The sequence below is a fragment of the Ischnura elegans genome, chromosome X (genome assembly GCF_921293095.1).
Source record: "Ischnura elegans chromosome X, ioIscEleg1.1, whole genome shotgun sequence".
NCBI classification, from domain to species: domain Eukaryota; kingdom Metazoa; phylum Arthropoda; class Insecta; order Odonata; family Coenagrionidae; genus Ischnura; species Ischnura elegans.
In genome coordinates this window covers 81,603,935-81,630,419 of record NC_060259.1, presented here as the reverse complement: position 1 = coordinate 81,630,419, position 26,485 = coordinate 81,603,935, and the positions used below count along the sequence as shown (strand labels likewise).

At 37.0% G+C, this 26,485-nt stretch overlaps 1 protein-coding gene across 2 annotated transcripts; it reads left to right on the top strand.

The window, feature by feature from the left end:
- Positions 1-1,192: 1,192 nt before the first annotated feature.
- Positions 1,193-25,872, top strand: LOC124170545 (protein phosphatase 1H). Of its 2 annotated transcripts, none has more exons than XM_046549339.1 (8): positions 1,193-1,453; positions 3,846-4,205; positions 4,510-4,753; positions 4,838-5,005; positions 10,020-10,217; positions 18,105-18,287; positions 18,374-18,645; positions 23,221-25,872. In XM_046549339.1, the coding sequence occupies exons 2-8, from the start codon at positions 3,898-3,900 to the stop codon at positions 23,825-23,827; spliced, it is 1,980 nt and encodes a 659-aa protein (XP_046405295.1). In that variant the 5' UTR covers positions 1,193-1,453; positions 3,846-3,897; the 3' UTR covers positions 23,828-25,872. The 2 variants fall into 2 exon arrangements, with proteins under 2 accessions (XP_046405295.1, XP_046405296.1); XM_046549340.1 differs by having other exon boundaries at positions 3,690-4,205.
- The last annotated feature ends 613 nt before the right edge of the window (positions 25,873-26,485 follow it).

Sequence of the window (26,485 nt, the reverse complement as noted above, 5' to 3'; positions counted from 1 at the left end):
TCCTTGTGCCCCTCCCAGGAAAAAATCCTGGATCCGCCCCTGGTGGGCGCCCTAGTATTTGTTGACTCCAGGTTACTGTATTTATTATTAAACGATTTGGTCTATGGACGCTTTGTAATCTTCGATGTTTTTTTATCGTATTTTAGAGGAGTTCGGACAAAACAATTCCCTGCAATTTAAAAAAAATTACCCATTGAAACTTTACTTCGATTTGTTGGTAGGTCAATTATTATTATTTATTTTCCTACTTCGTTAATTCCAATTTTAGAAACTGCTCCGGCTGTGTCTTTATTTCGTCATTGCATATCACAATTAGGTTTGCGTTTTGAATAAAATTCGCTTTTTACCTTTTTGAATGTGTCAGTGTAAATGTTAACCCCTACTGAGGATTTCTTCGGTGTCGAAATGTAATAGCGCCCTATTTTTAAAAAAATTTGGTTTTTCTATGTGAGCTGAATGGTTATGGGGATCCTAAGTTTAATAAATTTTGTTATTTCTTCTTTCTTATGAAGCTCGTTGTTTTAGTTTATTCGTATAGGTGTTCAAATGAATGACCCAGTGACATATGGCCTGCAATCACTTTTTTCGACGAGGCGTCATTCCGATAGCGCTCCAGTTTATATAATGTCTTCTGTTTCTTTATCGTTATACTACGATGTTTTTAATGATCCCCTTCACAGATTATAATATTTCCCATTGCATTAAGGAATAATTTCATTCGTGCCTTGTCTTTATGCTATGTAACATCCAATGTCAAAGTTTACCTGATTTCTCGTTTCCCAAGGGGTCTGTTTTTTAAATAGCGCCCTAGTAATTACAGTGTTATTGTTAACATACATTTGCTGTAAACGGGTTGCAATGGTACGTTACATATATATTGATTGCTTACCTCTACTTGTACGCTTGTTTTCAAAGCATTGTCGCTTTTATGTATTTATGAATAACCCAATAAAGCTTTGTCTACACTAATATGATAAAGTCTTATTTTCACCCATTATATCAAAAATACATTATTTTCATATTGTTAAATTAAATCATTAACGTTACTTTAACTATTCCACCTCGTTTCATTAACAAATTCGCTTAAATAACAATAATACAAACCATTCCTTCTTTACATATTCACTGTCGCTATTTCCCAGGGCGTGGGATGACCTTACGTGGGTCAAGATAATGTACCCAGTTACTGAAGGCCATATTACACGTAAGAACCAGTGGGTGTAAGGGTTCCGGGGTGATAAGGGATCTGTCATTCAGAACTGTGCAAGATGCGGATTAATAAGTGTTCAAGAACAGACCTATCTCACGGTAATTTATATTGAATCGCTGTGTCTTAACCTCTTGAAGTTCAGTTATACTTCTTGAGGTGAATGGAGTGATGTGTTATTATAGTGAATTCTCATGCTCATGCTCACCGAAGTATAACGCCATAAGGAGCAAATGAAGTAACCAGGTATTGTAAAATTTTCAAATAATTTATTGCAATATTATGCATTAGATCTGATTTAATTTTATTGAAATTTATAGTTGAAAGTTGTCCTTGCGTTTTTTCTAATTAAAATCGTAAAAGCTGTTTCTCTGTTTTGTCACCTTGCGCAGTTGTAGTTCGGAACGCTGCTGAATTAAATGTTACGTATTCGTGAGATATTATTATGTAATTGCCGTATTTATGAAAGAGCATGTAATTTACTATAGGACGTCGGTAGAGGTAGACGGCTTCTGGATGTGTTGGTAAATTCAGTGTCTTTCATTATGTTTTTATTTTGTACTTTACTTTTGCTCTTACTCAGATAGATCTAGCATAGTGAGACTATGTATTGATTTATATTTCTTTTGCACTGTATGTCCTTATTTTCCCCTATCAAAATCGCGTCCTTCACTTTCGCACATGTAATGATCCTAATTCACTCCAAACCTACTTTAAAGCCAATTTGGGATCCAAAGATTTTTTGGTGTGCTTGGCTGCCCCAAATTGAGATTTGCTCTAAAGTTCAAATAAAGCAATTAAACATCATGATATGTTATTAGTAATTTTCCTCGCAGGATTTTCGCTATATCTTTTGTAAAGTTCAATATCAAGTTCATTGGGTATGAGATGAAGACAGATATATTAACTCTCACATCTGTAATGTAGCTTCCCAAGCTACTGCTAATACGCCATAATCCAGCATGCTACAAAGTCACTAGTCAATTTATTCATTCTTTCCAAATGATCCTTCAGAGCTTATAGAAACAATACTTCCATTAAAGTACTCATTTTCTGCTGGGATTCATTACATCCCTAAGCGCGTGGTAAAATATTCACCTAATTTTACTGAAGCATACTTGTCACACTTGGTTGATACTAGCAGGTGTTTCTGCTGGTCAATCTCCATCTACTTTTAAAACTTGTACTTCTTGTTCACCAAAAGCCTGATTTTGGCGAAGCTGATCACGACTCACCAATGTCTATCTCATTAGTTTTCTCAGGGGTGTTTAGTAAATCGTTCTGCTAACAAGAGCAAGGTTAACTCTGCAACTCATTACATTATAATCAATCTTGTTACATAATTTTATATAACCATCGTTTGGTTTTATAATTGGCATGTATTAAACCTCTGCCTCTTTTTAGTTAACATACTACCTCCTTCTGGACCAAAGTGATTAACTCAGTACTGTTCGAATTTTCTTTGGTGTAAGTGGTTATAATAGTTTAGCTACTCTTGGTATCATAAGTTCAGCCCATCATTGGATCATTTCGTATGTAAGGGACATGCCGTAACTGGTTTGTCTGTTATCCTTGTAGATAATTTATAATTAACTTTAGTTCCATGAAATCGATGAGGGTATTATTTCATGCATCCCTCCTCGGCCCACTGATATTTTCTACCAATGTTGCTATTAAAATTATATTGACTCAGCTAATTTGATTATGAAGGAATTGTATCTATGAGCCAGTGACAAAAATCTCATAGTTAATGATAAGGTAACTATCTTCATCCAGTTGATTTAAGCTGAAATTACCCATCATATTATTAATGAATTCAACAAATTTACGAGGAATTGTGGATGGCCTTTATTTGGTACATCACATCCAGGTCACTATCAGAAAAATTTATTTGGGTAAACTTACACGAGCAGGAAGTTTTTCGCACTGTGTCCTATGATGCAAAATCCATCCTCAAAATGCATATGCCATCTTTTTATGGGATGATTCCTGTGCTTGAGAGCTTTTTGGGGTCATTAACTGGGTATCATGGGTATGAATGAAGTCCCTATTCATATCCCTGGCAATTGACTCTTTGGTGAATCTAAGATCTACATACTTTCTGTTTTTCTCAGATGTGCTTGTTTTGTTAAACCAAGCCATTTAAAATTCACTATTGATTCCTCCTGCCACCATTATTTCACTCGCTTAAGATATAATATTCATTCAAAAAAATAAACCAGCTCTCTCTTTCTGAAAAGTCCTAGTTTCTTTACTTTAATTCTCTACAAAAAAGCTCTTTACTGTCTTTGTTTAAAAAATTAAATCTATTCTGTCTGCAAAATGTTATTACTATCTTTCTGAATGCTTTGAAGAAAAGTAGTTGTATATATTGTTATCAGGTCATTTGAACCCTTCCGTTTCTTTTACTGGGTCATGCTTGCTAATGTGATGTTTATTTGTATCTACATATTTTATCATTAATTATAATTTTTTTCCATAGCTTCAGATGCTGGCACCAACTTTCCGTTTAGTATGTTTACTCTATTGACATTATTCATGGGACTGTAGTGGTGAAAAAAAAGTATAATCATCGTTATTATTGTTGTCAGGAAGATAAATGAAGAAAATTCATGTGATACAATGCTGTTTTTTGTAGGACCATGCTAATTTTGCCACATACTAGTGGTGATGCAAGATTCCAGTGGTAGATGGACCTGTTTTATTCTTATGTACGTAGTGTGGTGCCGGTATTCTTATCCGTCACTACGTATATAAACATGTTTAACCGATTCAAGAATGCTGTGTACAGTGCCGTTGGGGTAGAGAATATCCCATCTCTGCCTGCTGCGGAAGATGCCATTGAGGGTAGCAAGACTCCAAAATTTCCCTATACCAGACCACATTTCCTGCAATTCCATACAGAGGAAGAAATAAATGTGTCAGCAGATCATTCAGTTAGGCCTATAATAGTGCCGAGGGATATCTCAAAATTGGAGTGGAATGCTGGCTATGCAGAGTAAGTTAATGCTTGGTTTTTATTTTTATTGATAGCGGAATGTTTCTGTTTTTTTCCTGACAACGGGTAACCTCAATTATGCTGCAGTGTTCGGGATATAAGTGGTGGTAATGCTACTTAATACTAATGCATGAAAAATTATGTCTTATCAAGTTCTGTTGGCTATTTGGCAATGTGGCCTTGGTGTCTTGCCCAGGGGCACACCAGCATGGCTGGAGGCCTGGGGTACTTTTGACTATGGGTTCAGTCAGTTTGTTGCCATCAGGTATGTGCAAAACTCATCTCTGATTGTCTATTTCCGAAGGACTGTCAATGCAGGAAAGTCAGAAAAAAATGAAGACCAGGCATGCTGTATTAAGGGTGCATTACTCAGGGTAGATAGGAAAACCAAGTTTTCTCCCAAGTACAAAGGTGCTGTATATCCGTCCACCCCAGAGCGAGAAGGTGCTCATGCCTACCTTCCATATGTTTACTTTGCATTGTTTGATGGACATGCAGGGTATGGTGCCGCTGTAGCTGCAGCTAATCAGCTACACCACATTGTACATGTAAGCTCTGAAAATTTTCAGTCAAAAATCATAAATTACCCTGCAATACGTACAGTTAAAAGTTCCTTTTGGTTTCAATTTTAGGAGAAACTAGTGGATATTATTGACCACCTGTTACCTCCCCTTGATGAAGTGGCTGATCATCACTTTGAGGCATCTACGAAAGGAGGAGTATCCATGTGGTTCCCAGAGAAAGCCCCCTCTGTAGAGTCACTCATAATTGGAGCACTTGAAGCTTCTTTCTGGGAAATGGTGAGTAAAATTATGAGAAAAAAAAATCATTAGGCAATGTTGAATGAAACTGAGTGATCTATCCATTATATCAGACAATTGTCATCGGTGTGGTTCTATATGAGTGTGCTAGACAAAGATAGGCTATGAATATATGTTTCGGTGTATTTCTGAGTGCAGTGGCGGATACAGAAAAAACTCAAGGGGGGGGGGTTGGGGGGGGGGGGTGCAACATATCTTGAGTTGTCTTTACTTTTATTGTAATAAAAGATGATCAAGTCACAGGCAAAGTATATGAAAATTTTATTTAAAGTGATTATAAACATGTAAAAGACAATGCTTTCTTATGATATAAAAAAGTTACAATTGTGGTTTTGCAATGTTCGGCAATGCAAGCGGACCCGCAAGGGGGGGGCGCGCGCCCCCTGCATCCCCCATCTGCATCCGCCACTGTCTGAGTGTCATTATAGCATAGCTGTGGACCAGGAGCGCTTCTGAATTAGGGACTTATCAGTATTTACAATTTAAAATCGGGTAATAAACAGGAAAAACTAAACTTTGATATGGTATACTTTGGTTTCCTTCAAAAATATACTGATACCTCTCTGTATCACTTGGTATATCAATTGGCTGTGGATAGTGTATAGTCTGGGCCAGCCATTTGGTATTAATTGTAGTCATAACAATGGTAAAACTTGAGAAAATCTTATCCAATCACTCAGTGCTTCAACTTGAAGGTTGGTTTTGATAGGGGAGGGCTGAGCAAACCTGTGATTTGTGGCTGACTCAGAATTCCTGTATGGAGAAAGAGGGGAACTGCATTCAGGGAAAAATTGCAATTGCAACATAATTTTTCTTTTTCAACTCCATGTTTATGACTGCATTTCAGCATTAGAAACATATCTAAATGCTTTATATCAAGGTGCTATGAAAAATCACCTATTTTTGGGGATGTTGGAGTGAGGCATCAATTTTCACTACTCATTACTTGGAAGCAAGGCATTCAGTTCCAACAAATAATGTATCTTTTCCATAAAACCAGCTATTATTGATTTTTTTAACTGTGAGCATATCAAGACTGGGACATAGTAGAGTTTCTTGGTGATGTAGTAATCCATTTGGCCTCCCCAACGGTAATATCCATTTTTCAACGTGTGAATTGAATTTATAGTACCTAATTTTTATACTGAAGCAAAATAAATTTTCTAAACATCAGCTGAAATGATTCATCTGTTGGTCAAGTGGAAGATCTATCACAGTAGAAAAGGTGTGAATCGAAAGAATAATAAGTTAGGATATGTGAAGAATTACCGTCACTAGTCATCATAACTTACCCCTCCTTGATCTGGCCGACCAAGTAGCTGCATGATAATTAATATCATCAGATTCAGGCTTGATGTAGTAGAAGGAATCTGTAATTGTAAAACAAGAATCACTTCTCCGCAATATTTCATTTTTCAGTAAGTAGTGTGTTTAATAGGAATGGGTTTGTTCCAGTTGCTTTTGTTTTTGTTCTTAACTTCGGTTCTTGGTTCTGGTTGTAAGTCTAGCACTTGCATGACTTAATTTTTGATTGAAGAAAAAGTATTGCTGCCCAGTTTTTGCGCTTATCAGTGATAATAACAGCTGAATCCCTAAGATCATCTAATAAGTGATATAATTATTAGAGATACGTGAAAGTCGCACTTACATTTTTATTTTATCGCACTTTCAATAACAGTTTAATCGCATTTTGTAGCGTCTATTTTTTATTTTCATAATGAGGTAGATGACGATAAAATGTAGTGAAACACAGTTATATGACAAAATACAGAATATTTTGAATAATTATGTTGTCGAACAAAATAATAAATTAAGGAATAAGACATATAGTGGCGGTGGTGTAGCTTTCCCATGCCCACTTGTAGTTCACGGCCACGTAGAGTCCCAGCCAACTATTATCTGGCCAGTCGCTCACATGCTTTAAGCGGTGATATTAGAGAATCCAGATTGTTAAAAACCAACATTATGAAGCTGAAAGTTGGCTGCAAAAATGCAGTGGACAAAATTACCTTCCCAAAAAAGAGGGCATCTCATTCCTTAAGCTAGGAATTAATCATGGTGTGTACTGGTTCTGCAGAATTGGTTTTCAAGGTTATTACTGGAAATATTAATGAACAGCTCATTCGTCTCCTCCACCCTTGTTGCTGATGCAAGTTTAGAGAATGCAAATTACCTATTGATGTGTTAGAAATGATCAATCCACAATGGTTTCCCTTCTAAGTTGTTGTGAGGCCTGCAGAAACTCTCATTCATGTTGTTAGAAAATAAAAAAAGTCATTTTGAATGGAAATTAAGGAGGACACTGAAAAGAGAATAATCTTAAAATAAAGAAGTGTGAGCTTGAGGTGTGAGTGTCATCTACACTCTAGGTGAGTGTCACCCTCACGGGAGAGAAATTTCACTTACCTCTGGCCTAAGGATGACACTCAACTGGTGTGTTGAAATGTTGGCAAAATTGTTATTGAAACTTGCTGTACCCAAGATCTTACGGGTACAGATGACTGTTATCTGCTGCTTACTGCATGATAAACTTGATGATAGCTCTCCTAGCGTGATAGATACTTTTTCATTAGTACAATGTATGATAGATTTTGAACGAAGAAAAATTTTCATGTTAATAGACTACACAACCATTATTTTCAATACCTAAATGAAGTTATCATAGTTATATATTAATGTGATAAATAAAAATTACGTGTTGAGGCTCACATCCACTATAGATAGAGGATACTGAATGACATTTTTAAACTAAAAGTTGTTATCTCTAACATGAATCATATGATTCTCTTTGTGATTATGATTGATTAGTTGGAAATTGGAAACGTTTACTTTCAACAAGTGAACAGGGTTCAAACTAGTTTTTCCACCAATCATCAAGAACTCGTGGAACCGAGCACCATATGCCGCGTCTACACTAGTACCTTAAGTGACCACTTAAATTGGCTCTATATTTAAGGTGGTAGTGTAGGTGTCACCAGCTTTCTTTAAGTACACCTCCATCGTGCGAAAGATCCACAGAGAAAAAATCATTCGCCTTGACCGGGATTCGAACCCGGATCCCCCGATTTCCGGTCGAGTGCTTTAGCCAGTTAAGCTACCGAGGCGTCATTCTTCCCTGTGGATATTTCGAGGATCGGGGGATCCGGGTTCGAATCCCGGTCAAGGCGAATGATTTTTTCTCTGTGGATCTTTCGCACGATTGTGCATTGCGGGTGACTCCCGTAAAAGTTATCACCGCGGCTAGTCCCGGTATACTTTAAAGTACACCTCCACTTAAGTCACTTAGAACCCATACTTAAATTGCGTAGGCAACTGTTTTAGCACAGTTGACGCTCTTCAGTGTTGTAAATGACACATAATTATACCCATCTCCCCCTGAATCATTCCATTGATGATGTTCTAAGTTGTGCTGTTTTCCATGATGTGGTTATTGAGCGTTCTATTTCGTTAGTTAACTTTCTAGTGTTGGGGTTATTAAATCGATGAATTTATTTTGTGGTGTTTCTCATCTTATTTTTGGTTTTATTTCCATGAAAACTAATTGATATGCCTGTTGCTCATGGTGTAACCCGTTTTATAAAACTTAGAAACGTTTTGAGGAATTTTAAGACTGAGACAACGGCAGGGGATCTGTTGAAACATCTAAGCTTCCATGATGCCATAATCGAAAATAACTTAAACGAATGCACTTAGTTAATTCCCATACACTGCTATTGAAACCATTGCATTGGGATTCAATTTTAGTCCTGGGGATGCCGAGGGGGATAAGATGTGGCGATTAAATTAGACGTGGGAGGAATCAAAGGTTAAATTTAACATCAATGGTTTTAATAAAGGATTGGAATTTGACTAATAGTAAGTGTTTTCATTTGTGTTATTAATATGTCATTCCACTGATTCCATGAAGTCAAGCTTAGCAATTCTAAATTCCTCTGGCTCCATCACCTCAGCCAAAAAAGCATTTGAAATCGGTCTTTCCTTTTAACCTTCTAAATACAAAATGGTTAGTTCACGGAGTTTGTAAGTTTATTTCAAATATCCGTGGCTTAGGATCACAGAATCACTAACAAGGAGAGGTCGCCAAAGTGATGTTCAGGATCTGGATGCGGATGTTATTTTCTAAAACTATATAGGTAAGGTAGAAAAAGTGTCACGGCTTTCTTCCACATAGGCCCGGGTTCGAGAGATATTCGCATGTAAAGATTTCGCGCAGCATTAGGTCCCTTGAGTAAGCACCTCTTCCCATTAACGGCCGTGGCGGTGCGGTCTAGGGCGTTAGTCTTGTATGCTTTAGTTAGTGTCCCGAGATCGAGACCCAGCGCCGGCAATTTTTTTTTCTCTCTTCCAATTTTTGAAATCACTGTAACATTTTACCCCAATTCGTTTTAATTAGTCACTTCGCGATTTTTTAAATTTAATATCAATTTATGGATTTTAAATGAAACTCCGAATTGTGCCTTACCGCGCGAATTAGACGACGTATATAAATAATTACACGTGAATTTCCGTGTAATGTGCTCATCATGTGCACCGATGCACACCTCTGCCTCGCATCAATTAACCGATTGTACATCCAGTCGTGAATCGTACCCCGGTTTTTGATGCGTGTGCCTCCACTTTCAATACCTTTTTTACATTCCTGAAGCACCAGTATTTTCCAGCTTAAACGTTTTTTATTCAAAATTTCATTTCCACCAGGCATTCCCTCCATTAGATTTCTAACCGCCTACGCACTGTCTTCCCAACGAATCTCTATCTTTACAACAAAATGTCCTTCCACTCACCATACGTCCCTTATGACCTGCCTTCTAGCATCCTTCAAAGACTTCCGTCCCAACAACCCGTTTTGGAAAGTTGCTGTATGTTTTTCAATAATGATTAATTGTAGTTATTGTTGGTGTACTTTTATGAAGTATTCTTGATTCATTGGTTTGGCCCAGCAACTGTTACCATAGTGGTGGATATCTGCTATTGCATCTTTTATTATTTTTAGGACCAAATGATAGCTGAAGATAGAGTCAAGTATGTGCTCAATGGTGGATGTACAGCCCTTGTAGCCCTATTTATTCTGGGAAAACTGTATGTGGCCAATGCTGGAGATTCTCGTGCTGTTCTGTGCAAGGATTGGAAGCCTATTCCTTTATCTTTTGACTTCACTCCGGAGAATGAAAGAGAACGAGTCAGGCACTTGGTAAGCACTGTTTCACCTAAGGCTTAGTTTAAGAATTATGTTTTGAATAGATTGCATTCAAATTCTAGCCTTCGTGTATGTGACATCATGTTTAGATTCCATTTCATTGCAATTGTTTTGACTTGGTTCATCAAGTCTGTGGGTTATTGTTCAAGTAAAATTGGAATTTCATGCATGCTGTTGTCCACTGAAAAGTAATGGCAAAATAATACTTGTAATAGTGAAACAGTAAAAATGGATACAGTAAACTCTTGATTTTACGAAGTCAGTGGGACCAGAAAATTGGCACTTCGTAAAATCGAGTTTCGTAAATTCAAACCTTTTTCATAAGTCACGAAAAAAATGTTCGCTTTTGTTTCTTCCGCCGTTTTTTGTCTTAAGTAGTCTTATTTAAATGTTTTCGGTGGTTATTCTCGGTATAATTCATAGAAAAGGCTTTTTGTTATCGATTTATGATGTGAAAAATTGTTAAATAATTATACCACCATAAAATTCCCATTTCTTGTTCATACTTCAACATCAACGACCGCTTAAGAAATTCCCGGCCAGTTTAGAAAACGTAATCAAATAATGAATTGCAATGTTTATTATAAGAATTTAATGTTATAAATTTGTGGTTAGGAGCGAATAGCAACTATTAAGTATGCTAAAGGTAGATATTTGTTTCTGACACCCACGGAATTTTAGCGGCAGCTGGCTTAACCGCCATTTATGCCGCCCTCTATCGCTCAGTGACGAGAAAAAAAGAAAAACAAGGGTCTTGGCCCGTTTCCAAAATAACCTTCATAAGTTAATATTTCGAGTTACTTCATATTTTCTGCAGAATGTGCTCTATTTTCACTGAGATTCAATTACGATCATGAATAACGTAGGATGTGATTATCTTCTGGCGAATATTTGAAGTAAATTCTGTTTGAGTTCTCCGTCCGACTACTGTGTTCCATCATCTTTGGAGACGTTGCCATAAAAGACTTAATTCTTCATCAGGACCATATTCTTCATACCGGGTGTGAGGTGACCTGTTCATATAGTATGTTTCTCTCCTTTTATGCCGACAGGAGCAAGGTTCCAACCGGAAAACGACAGGAGAAACATCTTACAGTATCGGAGAAATATAGATAGAAACGTTATTATCCACATTGATTGTTTTCCTACAAGAGACGTTTTATCATTTCTCAACGTGGTTAAGTATTGGTTCGCTAGCGTGAATTCCCAAAAAATGACACGCAAAAACCTGTACCGTCACCTCATTTAGTTTTCGTGTTCCTTTCTCCGCCGTATTGAAAGTTAGGCAAAGGATCATTGACATAGAGAAAAGATTTTCTTAATTTTAGCACTAAAAAATAGTCGCGCCATAATCGTAAATAAATATAGTGTGGATAGAGCAAAGAAATTAATTTCAATTGAAAAGTCAGCTGAGAAGAAGAGAGACAATTATAAGCGCGGCACCATTTTCCCGATAGTGGAAGATACTTCTTCCGCCTCTCTCCGGTTAATAACTTCCCCCCGTTGCAGGTGAAGATGAACCATGCCCTTCTCCACAATCGGGGAACGTTCCCAGTGGGTGGGGTGAATAAGAGTGGGATGGGGATTGCCTGAGGGAAGAAGTGTGGTCAGCACAAGGACTGGTGAAGGGGGCAGGACAAAGAAGGGTGGGGAAATGGCCTTCAGCTCTGCCTCAGTCTACTTTTGGGGGCCGTATTTTTTTGCAACGCACACAAGCTCAGTCTCCTTAGGGAGGGAGTGAATGGGAAATGCTGGGGAAGGAGGGGTTTGGGATGCGTAAGGTGGGTGTCAGCAAGATCAGCCAAAGGCGGCAGGAGGGAAGGGACGGCTTTGGAAAGACAGAACCCCAGCATGGGAGAACAAGGAAGCGCGTGAGAAGAAAGTTCATGGTTAGACTTCGAAGTGCGTCTTCATTACGAGAAGCCTGAAATATAAATTGGCGGTAAATAGAGCCTAATATTTAAGATATTTAAGTTGTTTATTCACAAAGACCAATATATACACGCATATTATCCATAAAAATCTGTTATTGTTTTTGCTTTTTTCCCTTCTCCATCGCCGCTTCCACCATGGTTTCTAACTTGCATACGTGGTAATTAAATTGGGGGTCCAAATCGTTAGCCAGATCAAAATGTCTTAATGTTTGGAAGGCAGCGTATACTTCTTTTTTATTAGGTGGAATTACTTCCTCACTTTCATCATCGTCGTCACTGCTATTCTGACTAGTCCCGGCCGCTGCTTCTTCCGACACAGGCACCGGCGTTGAATCGTCGCAAGCCTGGAGATCATCATCTAGTGCAATATAATCGCTTGATGTTGCGCGCTGTGCTCCTGCTTTTTCCAAATATTTTTTAAATTCTTCTTTCAAGCCACTTATCTCCTCCGCGATTTCATCTGCTGCAGCTTCCTGAAGGTATAACGTAACGATTCAACCAGAGCCGTGATATTAAAGCAGTAAAATTATTATTAGGTTAGTTGTATCAAATACCAACTTCGGGAACATCCTTATGATGCGCTATCGGAGGGAATCCGGCCGATTACCAGCAATTTGCGATGGTAGTGGAGGAAATCTCTCTCCAGGACTCTGCTATGGCGCGGATTGCATGTATCAACGTCCATTTCAGGATGTTATTAATTTCTGATCCCATTTCTAAAAGCAGCAAATAGATTTGAAATAATGATAATCATGAATAAAAATATATAAGTCGATATCCAAACGCACATGACCAAAATAGATGAATGTATACATACCGATCCATCGCAAGTAATACCGCACAAGCTTCTTCCGGTACAGGAATTTAAAATTCTGGATAATGCCTTGATCCAAGGGCTGGGACTTGCTAGTCGAGTTCGGGGGTAAAAAGAGGGCTCAAACATTAGCCAATTTAAGATCTTCCACGTATTTATGGACGGTGGCATTACCCATTATTAAAACAATTTTGCGGTTCTCTCCAGCAATTTTTCTCTGTTGACGTATAACCGTTTGCTGGAAAATTTTTCGGGTCATCCAGCTGTTATTATTTGCATGGTAAAAAACTGGGAGGGCTTCCAATTTTACATGTTTTAAGCACCGTGGCCTTTCAAATTTCCCAATGACAATGGGCTTAATTTTGTCCGTGCCCGTTTGGTTGACGCACAGCCCCACAGTAACACGCACTTTACTCTTTTTCCTCCCATGGCACCTTTGCCCTTTGAAACCCAGGGTTGCGTCAGGTAATGCATTAAAAAATAGTCCAGTTTCATCAAAATTGTAGCGATCTCTGGGACTATATTCTTGAAGTATATCATCGTTATCGATGTGCCATTTATCAATAATTTCAGTGTTAACAGGGCCTTCTTCTCCACTTATCTTCAGAGATACAATGTTGAATCTTGATTTAAAATTAGTCAACCACCCACTAGAACATTTAAAATCGTCAATTTTCTTTTGCAAGGCTATGTATTCGGCCTTTTCTTGTAATATTGGTCCACTAATTGGAAGATTTTGCTCACGGCACTTACAAAAGAAAGTGTATAGCTCCTCTTCAACCTCCGCGAACTTGGCGCAGCTCAGATATTTCCTTTTCAGCGAAACACCCGACCCGACTTTTTCTTGTAGTTTGCCGCTGTTTGCTAGAATTATCGACAAAGTCGACAGTGGGATTCCAAACTTTTCCGCTATCTCACTTTTAGTTAATCTCTTCGCCTCCACCTCTTCAATAATTTTCATTTTTATTTCTAAAGGTAATACTCTTCTTTTTCGTTTTAGCTGTGAAGGCTCCATATTCCCAAATTTCAAACACACTCGCAAAGAAAACGTTACTATTGTAGATCCAGAGAAGCACTGGTTGTTGCTTAAGCACTCGCAAGGCACAGACTGAAGCCCTTCGCACCCTCGTGAATTTAGCACAAGCCCATCCCGTACGATTCAGCGCTTTCAGGACGAAAGACAGCCAGACGCCACCTTGTGGATAGATACCAATGTGCTTGGGCGAAAACTTAATGCACAGAATCATCAAATCCCCATTCGAATTAGCAATAGAGGAGCAATTTCTCCCTCAATATAGGCTCGTGTATAAAATATGATATCATCAGCGATATCCTTACTACTCCCCATCTCTTGTCGCTGACAACCGCAGTATTTTCCCCGACCTCCCCCCTCCGAAATATAACGTTAGCGTCTAAAATGAAATAAATATATTTCCTCTATCATCGAGTGCATTAATTCTCTTCCTTCCTCATATTTCCAACTGTTGATGAGAAAAGTGTTGTCATGAGGTTATTATTATAGATTATTAACCCGCAAGAATGTTGAAATTTGAGTATTTTTATGGACTTGTGACATATTCGTGGTATGATTCAATTACGTAGGGTTTAAGTAGGAGTGTAAGAAATACCCTGAGTGCCCTTCCTGACATGTTAAACTACGAATTATTGTCGATGCTATGTTTACGAACAGGCACGTAAATAGGGGCATAATGTCAGCCGCGATATTTTTACTGAACTCCTACTTCCCCTAAATTCCCACAGTGAGGTTTTTGGCGACCCATTTCTCTCCAAAGTTGCATTATCATTTACGATTTCGTACTCTTGATGGACCACAGTCGGAAGCGCTGATTTTTTAGCTTCTTACGCCGGCGTAACTAGTTTTGTTGACAAATTTTTCGCCGTAGTTCGTGTAAACGAATGCCATTTGCTCCTAGGGACCGAGCCGAGGTTCGTAAATTCAAAAAATTTCGTATAATCGAAACTTCGTATAATCGAATAGCGCCATGTATTTAGCATAGGCTTTTCGCCGGGACTGCAATATCACTTCGTATAATCGAAAACTTCGTAAAATCCTGCTTCGTAAAATCAAGAGTTTACTGTAATATGTATCCAAATACTAGATTCGTGTTATCTATTTTTACTGGTACCCAGTATGAAAGCTGAATAATCCTGGTTTACAGCAGCGTCAGCCAAATTTTATGAGGAGCTGCTTAAACAAAGCATATGTATGGAGCATTAACATACAAAAGCTTTAAGCCTTAACTTATTATGTTGTTGCATCGTCTTAAGTATCAAAGTGGAAGTATTATAACTGTCTCACCCTGTCCTTCCCATTTCACTGACCGAACCCCTTTTTCTGCCTACCAATTAACTTAACAACCCCTTCCCACTCTCTACATCCTCCACTTCCCCTGCCCTTGGCCTACACCCTTTAAACATGTATTGGACTGAAACTGTATTTTTGCTTGAAGATGGTGTTACATGTGGGAACTTGAGCCGTGATAAAAATTATTTAGTGAAATTGGCAAATTTCATTTTCATTCTATCATGGGCAAATGTCACACATTTACCCCTTCAATCATTCAGTTTGTACATTCCTTTGTTAAACTATATTTATTCAGTGGATCAAAGTAGATATATTGTTTAAATGGCCTTTTGCTCTTATTAACCAGATAAAAATCGAGATACTTTAGCTATTGGGTTCTGGTCTAAGAGATTTTTCCACAGTAAGTGGCTGCCCTGTTCTATTCAGTGACCCAAATAACAGGAATGTATTACATTGACATTCTCACCAGTCATTTTGAAGTACAGATAGGATTCTGAATGGATACACTTGTGGTTTAATATTTGTGACTTGAAGATTTGAGAAAGAGGTCTTTGCTCTGTATGTTATTTGATGGATTGGATCACTTAAGCACATTGTTTCTGGACATATTAAAATTTCTTGTGCTGGGTATAGCTTCCCTTCCCTTTTGGTGAGGGACATGAAGTACGCTCTCGTTTTAATATGAATAACCTTATTACGAAATTCTCATTTATGCGAAGCAAATCGTTGGTCCCGACATAAATGCTAATCCAATCTATAGTAAAAGAAACAAATGTTATGAAACTTTCCTTATTACGAAGCTCAGTCCTGGCGGTTTCGCAAAGAACTTTGATAAGAAGTTCCAAGGATAAGCAATGGCATTTAGGTGGATGTACAAAACTCTTCATTATAATCATTAAACTATGTTGAAGTTCTCCTCATGCACTGTGCCCAAGAGCATCAATTATGGTTCTTTCTTCAGTCAGAGATACTTCAGTATCCAAGCAACATCATATGATAACTATGACCTACTATATACCACACACATGGTGACCTACTCATTACTGCTTGTAAATTGGCCATATGGTAAGCCCAATAATTACGAAAATTAAATTTACGAACTTTTCAGAGGCATGAACATTCAAAAAATTTAAGCGTGCCCAAAATTTCAAATATGGCACCTTTGGAGTTGCCGATGCGACGCAGTGTGGCGTAGAGGAACACACACTTTGATCACAGTCTGAATGAAGTATCAATTAATCCATTGTAAAGTCAGGAACTGTTCCAAGTTTTGCCTGTTCTTCTTTCCAGCAGAAAGCAAATTCTTTTCGGCTCAAGCCGCATCAGATGCGCAGCTAGGTCATCTCGTAATAATCATAAGTTTATGCAAAATTGTAATGCAGTGTTGCATCCTGTAGAATAACTACACTTTTCGATGCCTTGCATAGGTTTATCATCTTACGAACAAGGTTTCGCATTGCTTCACGGTCGTATGTCTAGTACTTACTGCTTTTGGGAAGACATCAACCCTTGATTGCATCATGTAGCAGCCAAGGAGTTTGTGTTTCACACACATGTTATTTATGCTGGATGGTCTTGCCTATGAGAAGATGAAAAGAAACTGCTGAATGAATTCGGAGGGCAAAAGGGTGGAAATGAAAAATTGTTTATCCTAGGATTACTTTTCAAGCAGATGACTTCAAAGCCGAATGAGAATATTTTAAGATATTATTTTTTAAGAAATATATCTCTGTAGTGGCAATAAGAAGAGAATGTCCATGAGAGAAGGCCAATAATGCCTGACTTCATTTAAATGATTAGTAGCTATTGTCATTTCAGATCCATCTTTCATCTTTTTGCTTTCCATCAGTCTATTTGTGATAGATGTTTACTATACATCCATTACTCAAGAGATATTAATGATATCAAAACTTGCACGCAGAACTTTACAATATACGTCTACAAACCATTAGGCTTTTAGCAGAATCGGTCAGACATCAGTGAGGTGGCGTAATAAATTTGCTCTTTGTCCAAACAAAGTGACGGATTCTTGAGGAGAGAGATTCTCTCATCCAGTATTCTGCAGTTTAATAACAGTTTCAAAATATTTAGTTTTTTATAAATGATATGTTATGATTAGAGATACGTGTAAGTAGCACTTTCAATTACAGTTTATAGCATTTTGTAGCATCTATTTTTTTCTATATTTTCATAATGTATCATGTGACCACTAAGTGCAGTGAAACAGTCATTTGACAAAATACAGAATAGTTTAAGTAATTTTAGGGTAGGACAATAATGAATATATGTAGTGAATGATTAAATATGATATTAGTAGCCTGAATATCATCAACACTAGTAGAGCATCAACATAGAACAAGTTTCAGCACTTCCTTCCTTCAACCGGATGCATCCATCAGTCGTACCTAGATTTACTGGCTAAAAAACACGCCTGCCTATATTCCTTCTTAATATGTACTCAGAATTGCAGTCTGAAAACCTTTTCCCTCCATTTTTAATCTTGAATCCTTCTGCACCTCCTACATGGCATTGTCATTCCCATGAATTTTCAAGCTTCATGTGTAATAAAGCTGAATGGTTTAATGCATTCATCTAAAATTGGTGTATGTATTTGGTTTACTATTATCTTCATTCATATTAATTTGTTTGTGTGCTTAAATTTTGATGCTTGATGTATCTTGCATAAGAATATTTTTGTGGAAGTGATAGTGGATTCTTTCATTTGGTTTTGCTTAAAAAGGCAATTGAAAATCCTGTAAATGTGTTGTGTATGCTTTTCAAAATATTTTTGCTATATATGCTTTCAGGCTGCTCTACAGCCAGAACTTCTTGGTAGAGTTTTTACTCAAAGAGATTATTTTCGCCGACCAACCTCCAAAGATATCGGGAAAAGGGTGTTATATCGTGAAGCTCACATGACTGGATGGGCATACAAAACTGTGACTAAGGAAGATTTGAGATTCCCTGTGGTGTATGGAGAAGGAAAAAGGGTTAGTAGTGGGCCATGTTCCATAGTTAATTTAGCGTATTATGTTTAAATTATTATGTTACTCACACGTGTATGCTCAATTTTCAGAGTCGTGTTTTGGCAACTATTGGTGTAACTCGTGGTTTTGGTGACCATGACTTAAAAGCTATCCATACTACCTTCCCGATCAAACCATTTCTTTCATCTCAACCTCAAGTTATTGTGTATGATATTGAAAATGAATCTGTGACTGACTCCGATGTTTTAATAATGGGTACAGATGGCCTTTGGGATGTGACTGATAATGAAAAAGCGACAGAAATAGTGAAAAAGAGTTTGGATCATTTCCCTGCTGATGTTGAACCAGGGCGGAGGTACAGGTAAATACAATTTTGGGAAAAAATTCCAAGATCTATTTTGTGCATGTTAAATGTGTAAAATTATTGCTAAACAGCTTCTATTGCAGGTTATGTGTTACCATGAGGAAATATTTTTCTCTTCTCCAGTAGTTAAAATTTATAAAAATATTTAGTGCTGTTCCCATATTTCAATCCTCAGTCTGCTCTATAGATTCAGGGTTGTGGAAATTGTGTGGCTTAGCAAACTATCATCTTACAATTATTCCTGCATGGAAATATTTATGTAGTTTCTTCTTTATAAATTTCATTTGTTTTCTTTAGGCCATTTCATGGTATTCGTGAATATGAAATTAATGCATTTTCAAAGTATTTAAGTATATCTCAGGTGTAATAATGAACAACATCTTGGAGTAGAGGTCTGAGAATGAAATTTATAATTTTCTGTAGCCACTTTTTCTTGAAAGAGTGATCCGAAGATAGGCAAATTATTTTCCCTCACATTTGTGTGTAACTCATCGAGAACAGAGCTCAATTTGTTTCCTGGTGGAATCATTTTAAAATATTACTTCATTATGATTTTCCATCTGCAACTTAGTAGTCTTTGAACGTAGGTTTTCGCAGCCAGGGGAATTGTTGCTAATGGCTTCCGGGTGCAGCTGCGTGTTACGCTTTGTCGTGCAAGCTTTCGCGTCGGTTACAGGGCGCATCATCAGGCAATGATGTTCATCAAATGAGGGCATCTTTCCAAACTACTGCCGAAGAGATTAGCATGCTTTTTGGGGATGATTATAGTGATGAGTTATCAGTTAATGTAGTTCCGAGTTTTTGGGACAATTGGTCCTCTGATCCTGACATGCAAGTGCCGTATATTGCCAATAATCAACAATATGTATAATGTCTCTTGAAAGAATTTTGAAATCATAAGCACTGCATTACGTTATGAAAATAATAAAGAAATGCTTCTAGGGCTGGGTGTTGTAGAAGGGTTGTACCATGGAGAGTAGTTGGGGTCAGAGGTGTCCAGTCAGTTTAGTACATATATGTTATGCGAAAGATCCACAGAGAAAAAATCATTCGCCTTGACTGGGATTCGAACCCGGATCCCCCGATTTCCGGTCGAGTGCTTTAGCCAGTTAAGCTACCGAGGCGTCATTCTTCCCTGTGGATATTTTCGGACACTACCGGACAAGATATTGCTGGACTGCTGAGCATATGATGCCACAAGCAGTCCAAATCGTGTGCACAGCGCCACAGCTGTAGAGCAGGCCCGGACACAAAGAGGTGTTCGCTCTAGACTAGTTTAATTTTCTCCATGGGCAGTGTTTAGTAAATCTATCAACACCATGAGATAACACATGGCATACAAAATGTAAGGCATTTTCCCTTCTGCAAGGGAGCATGATGCCGAAAGCAGGTTATAATACCGTTCATGCGGTGCTAATATTGGTAGCCATTCAATTACGAATCAATTTATGTGAAATAAAACCAATTCTTGCTCCCTTATGGTCCAATGGGACACCATCCATCATGGGACGTATGTGTCCCAGGGCATAAAAACACTAATTTTTTCTAAACCACAGCATAGTTGTGAAGTTTTTTGCAGTAACCTTATAGGATATGTAGACATAAATATAAACCAAAAATTCTGTTAATTTTTACTTTCTCATTGATTTGTTATAAAATATCAAATTTCCCCATCGTAAGCAGCATTTCAAGTAAAAGTTCTTAACAAAGTGGGAACAACAATATCTAAAGGATATCGCAAAAAGAATTTAAAACTAGAAGCCAATGGGCCGAATGAATAAAAGCTGAGCAAATGCTCATGAGCATAAGCTTGGAGCATTAGCATTTGCTTCGAGCAAAAGGTAAGAGCTTAAGCATTTGCTCAATTTGGTATGCATAAGCTATACCTTCTACTCCAGAGCAAATGCTTCAGTTTAAATACCTTTTCCTCAACATTTTGCTCACGGCGCACTCGCTAAAGACCGACTTTCCCTGCTTTGCTACAACTGCCTCATCTACAAACAGTGCTTCAGTATACATTTAACAACTTATTTTTGCTATTTATACTCAACAATATCCTTTTCGTCATTACACAGGTACTTAATTAAGGGTTGGTCTTGAGATTTATGGCAGTGGTTCTAAATTGATGGAAGATTTAGATGGGTAGAGTAAATTAGCAGTTTCTTGAGTTTTGTGGGTAAATAATATAAAATCAGGAATTTAAGAGAATTAGTTGTAGTTATTTTTGGTGAGAATTGGAGTTAGTTTTCTCCTATTTTCAATTTTAATGATACTACAGGTTCTTTCATACGGTGCACTCATTGATCACACTCTAATTTATTGTCGCTATGAGTAAAATCTTATGTTTTATTGCTTGATCGAAGAAAACTATGCCGTACGAAATAGCCAATGAATATGCAAAAGAGTTTCCCACATTTTGATTAAAACAAAACTTGATAATTTACTCACAAAATCTTACAGTTGCATTGGAGTATTCCTGTTTTTCAGTTGATCAATTTATATATTCTAATGTCTGGAGCAGGAAACCACACTACAGGCATCCCCTGAGTTACGTAAGGGATGCGTTTCGGCAGACTCTGCATAAGTCGAAATTTACGTAAGTCGAACATTCTGCGTTAGTGCTTCAGAGATTTCGATCGGTGGGGTGAATTCTCAGCGGAGAAATGCGTGGTACATTCTCGGTTAAGCTTCATTCAATTCACTGCGATATTCATGAACTCTTCCGCGTATTCTTACGTTATTAGATAAAAAATCAATAAACAATATAGTCTGAGAGTAGCATCTTGAGCATGGGTCACTTTGTTTTGTTTAGCACGTAAAAAACTCCATAACAATTCGAAATTTTTTCTGCCATTGGGTATACGAGCGAATATCTACTTCATCGCGCTCGCATTCGAAAATTAACGTAATCACTTGAAATACAGTTATCACTTACATAAGTACGGATTTACGTAATTCGAGGCATACGTAACTCGGGGGATGCCTGTATTCATATTTCATTAATTATCATATTTGTAGTTCTGAACTGCGTGAAGGTAGATGGTTTAAGGTTATTTTAATTTATATTTATTATGTACAGATTAGAAATTACTTGGAGTGAGCATAGTGAACATTGCGCTGTGTGCAAGATTATGGTGGCCCCTGTGGCATTTAATGCCCAGCAGGTGTTCCATCTTTTCATCGGAAAAAAATTCATGTATACAGGCTGCTGGCTGAAGTTGGTATGACAATATGGGGTGCAAGTAACAGCCTATCAGGGCAGTTTTATTAGTAAAATATTGGTGTACTTAATTTAATGAATTCATACTCTTACTGAGCACTCTGTATAAAGTAAAATTAATTGCTTTCAATCTTTTTATGGGCCATGGATTATCAAAACCTGGTCTAAAAATATGAAGGTTATATTGGAGGAGATGAAGCCTTGGCTGCTGAAGTGTTGGCAGTGATCACGATTAGATTCTCATCCATGATAATTTTATGAGCATTATTTGCTTTATTTTCTGAGTCATTCTCTCTCTGCATCTTTAGTTTCCATTTCGTTGATGTACGCACTTGTTATTTTGGAGAGGGGGAAGGGTAGGATAGAAGAATGAAAGGCAGAGTTTAGGGGCCCGGTTAGGAGGATACGAAGACAAAAAGCCTACAGACCGTTAATCCAAATGCAAATGTGTTATTGAGGCTCTGCTATGAAGTATTCTCTCATGTTTTCTCAGCGTACCGCATGCTGGAATGCAGCAATGTCAACAGTTATGTTGTGGGAAATCTGAGTACCCTTCCTTCTATACCTAGAGCCTTCCTACGATGCTTGAAATGTATGATACAAAGTCTATCAGTGTATATAACTTTGCACCCATGTGCATGAATGCATATAAAGTTATGTACTTGTTTCATGCAGTGATCTATATCTTTCTCTCTCTTATTGAGCTTGCCATTTAATATCAAAAATACCCGTCATTGACTTTCCTCCTCAACACTACATTTAACCCTGTACTCATCATACCAGTTGCCCTCACTATTGTTCCACCTCATATCGCATAATATCAATGACAGGTTGTTTTAATGATCCCCATAGTTTTTCGCTTTAAATAATGTTCAGCTACATAATTATGTCCTTATGTAGTAAGGGATCATGTTTACTTCTGGTCATTAAAAATTATGCACAAAGGGTAAGAAAAAAGTCTTTTTCTGTTACACAAAATAAAGCATATTTGCAAACGGTTTCGATACGGCGTATCATCATCCGGCAAATATATTTTATTTTATTTTCTGGAACAGTAAAGTCTTTTTTTTTTCTTACCCTTTGTGCATCATAAAGGAGTTCCACCATGTTATGCCACCCACCATTGCATTAAAAATTATAATGTTTGTATTGACTAGTATTTATGCTCATAACGATATCATTATTCTAATGAGTTATTTTGGCAAAAAATACTACCAGTAAGCTAGATTTCCAACTATTTTTATCTTCTAGATTTATCGTGATTTGTCTTCACTGCTGTTTATCTTGTGAATTCCCTTACTTGTGTTACATTTTCTCCAATTTAAACAAAATCCTTCTGGTTATCCATCCAGGTACACTTCAGCTGCTCAAGATTTAGTGATGCATTCTCGTGGAAAACTGACAGAAGGTAGTTGGGTGTCATCAGAAAATAAAGCTGGTACAATTGATGATATATCTGTGTTTGTAATCCCATTGTTACCATATAAAGAATCATACCAAAAATGGAAAGTTAGATATAAGTACATGCAAGAGCTTTATGAGAGGGTTAATGACCCAGCACAAAAATTCGGTAGTCTCAGCTTAGATTTTTCAACCTCACCTGCTAGGAAGAAAACAGGCAACAAGGACTCGGAGAAGCTTGATGAGCCTGTGGCTAATCACTTTGATGATGATAATCAGTCAGTTTCAAAAAATCAAAGTGGTTTCAGTAACGATTTTGATATGTTGGTCAAAGATTTACCTAATGTAGTTGGCCACGGTGATAATGTAGTTGATGGCATAGATGAGAAGCATTCGAAGCCGAATAAGCAGAAAAGACATTCACTTAATTTAGGAGAGACAGATGTACGCCTTGTGAAGGAAGATTTGAAAAATGAAGAGACTGATGGCCCATACTTTGATGTGGAGGAAACAGTTGCAGCCACAGAGGATCTGGAAAGGAATGAGTCTGACTCATGAAACTGACAGAATTGTTTAAATTAGTGATGTGGTCTGTGTAAACAATTCAATTTAGCATATCTTCAATGGATGCATCTCAAACATGGCTGTGCATTATTATTCTTCATAATTCATTAGTTATTTGAAAAAATGATCTACTTGATTTATTTGAGTTATGTTTCCTACTCTCAAAACATCTTAGTTCCTTCAAATTTTCTATAGTTAGAAATTTTGTTTAAATTTTTGTTGGATTAGTTTTATTTTAATTTTCTAGTTTGTTACTTAGTTTAATTTTAATATTTTGATAGTGATCTAAAGCTCTTTTGGAAAAGTTTTGGCTATTTGTGTCAGTTTAGTTGACAGCTCTCGTCTCCTCAAATGTAAAGATCAGCAGTTCAATTATGGAACACCAAGGAGGCAATTTCATCGTTTGATTATTCCACAAAACTTTCACACGGGTATCTTTTGCATTTGGACTTATTTGTTTTAGTTGTGTGACTGTTAAGTGTATGCAATCATTTCTAATGTACCATTACATTCCATTAGTTTTTCAAGTCGTGCCATTTCAAGCCATTTGGAAATCTGACGGGACAGAAAACATAAACATTCCAAATCTTAGTTCTGTAAATGTTCTTTTGTGATAAGAAAGTTTTTATTTCCATTGTGTAATTTCATTTATATACAAATGACCTCATTCCAGCATTTGGCTATATAGTTTATTGGTATTTATTAAAATTTTGTGCACAAATTTTATTTTGTAACAGCATCTACATCCCAGTTTGGCAGTGCTCAATTTTTAATACTTCATACTTTGTTTGAGGTAGTAAGCAGGGATGTTTTTAAAAGCAGAGACAGTTCAAAAATTAGTGTAGAGTTAATAGTAAAGGCTGATCAACATCTTTATGTCACAGGCATTGACTCTCTGTGAATGTTATGGTAGATGTTAATTATATTGTCAGAGCATAATGAAAAATGTGTATGAGGCCAATGATCAATATGTTTTTTTGATGCAGCTATCTAATGTTCTGTGGAATCACTTATAGTGCTTTTTGTGGTTAAGAAAATAATTGTTAATCCGTACTTCTGGATTTGTTATTCTGAAAATTTTTAGGAAAAACCTGTCTTGCAGGTTGCTATAATAATTTATGCTGAGGATTTACTGTGATTTTTTAAAGTTATTAGATGTTTATTTCAAGTGACATTTTCTTTAAGTGATCTACTTTGCTATAGTCTACTCTTGAAGTGGAAAGTATTTCATAGTTTATGGCTGGCAAAAGAATTTGAATGGATCCCCAAGATGTGCTTGAGTGGTGCATCTAGTAATAATGTCATTTTTTAAAAGATGCTGAGGTGATACTGTTTCCAAAGTTTTTGTAGGGCTTGTTGGCCTGTCCTAAGGGGATTATTTTTGACAGTACCTTGAAAATGACCTGTTTACCGTGGCGTCGAAGTTGTCATTTCTTAAATGAAAATAAATTATACTCATTTACATTTCAATACTCCTGAGAGTTTTTATGGTGACAGTATTCATTCCAGTGAGGTTCTGTTGCATGTATCTCATTCTGAAAGATAGATCCATGAAGTCAGAATTGAAGGGCCAAGTGGTTTTAAGGGAGTATCCCCCATTTGGGCGATATGTTCAAATTGGCATTTATTTTGTTAATCATTATATGTTGAAATAGCTTTGAAATTACCTTATTTTGTTTTAATGCAATGTGGTTTATTTATTTTGAATAACTTTTCTGCTATTGGTACAGTAAATCTAATTAAATGCTTGATAATTCAAACGCAGCGGTGTCTAACTGTTAAATACCGCCTTATTCCAGTTTGCCCTTCATATTTATTTTTCTGTAAGTTTGGTCGAATATGTTGTTATGCTTATGCAAATTACCCTGGCATCCAATACCAGGTACTATTGAGGTACAACTGCTGTATTTTCCTGCAATATTCTGTGAATTTTTGGTAAGAAAGGAGAGAAAACTTGCATATTTTTTAGGCTCTGTGAATCAATATTTATCAGTTATCATTTAAGAAAAATAAAAGAATAAAGAAATTTTGATATCCCTCATATGGTCTGTCATTTGCACGCAGTTTTGTCCGAAAACAAATTACTAGAATTAGTATGGTGGAAGCTCGGCACACCAACCGCTCACAATGGCTGGATAGCAACTGACAAGTGATTGATATACAGTAGATTCCGGTTAATTGGGACATATCGGGACTTGTGCACTTTGCCCCAATTAAGCGGCTGCCCCAATTAGGCCAACTGTCCTGTATGTGGGCATAAACAAACGTTGAAATGATAGAAAGAAGACTAAAGAATGTTTATAATGCAACATAAGTTTATTATACTATTAATTTGATTAATTAATCGGCGAGGTTAGTTAATTTATTATGATTTTTAAGAATTATAACAATTTAGTTAAAAATATTTTTCACAGCCTCGGGCGACGCTGAATGAATGTCTTTTACTAAGTGCTATTAAAGAAAAGTCCTATTCTCTTGCGGGTAATATAACAACTAGACCTTTCAAGATAGGGCAAGAATAGGTACATTAATGAAAAATAAGAGTGAATCAAAGGAGGAAAATATAAAAAATAGCATTCAGAAAACAAAAATTTTTAATTTCGTCGCGAGTATAGTCTATGTCGCCGACTCATGGCCCAATAAAGCGGCATG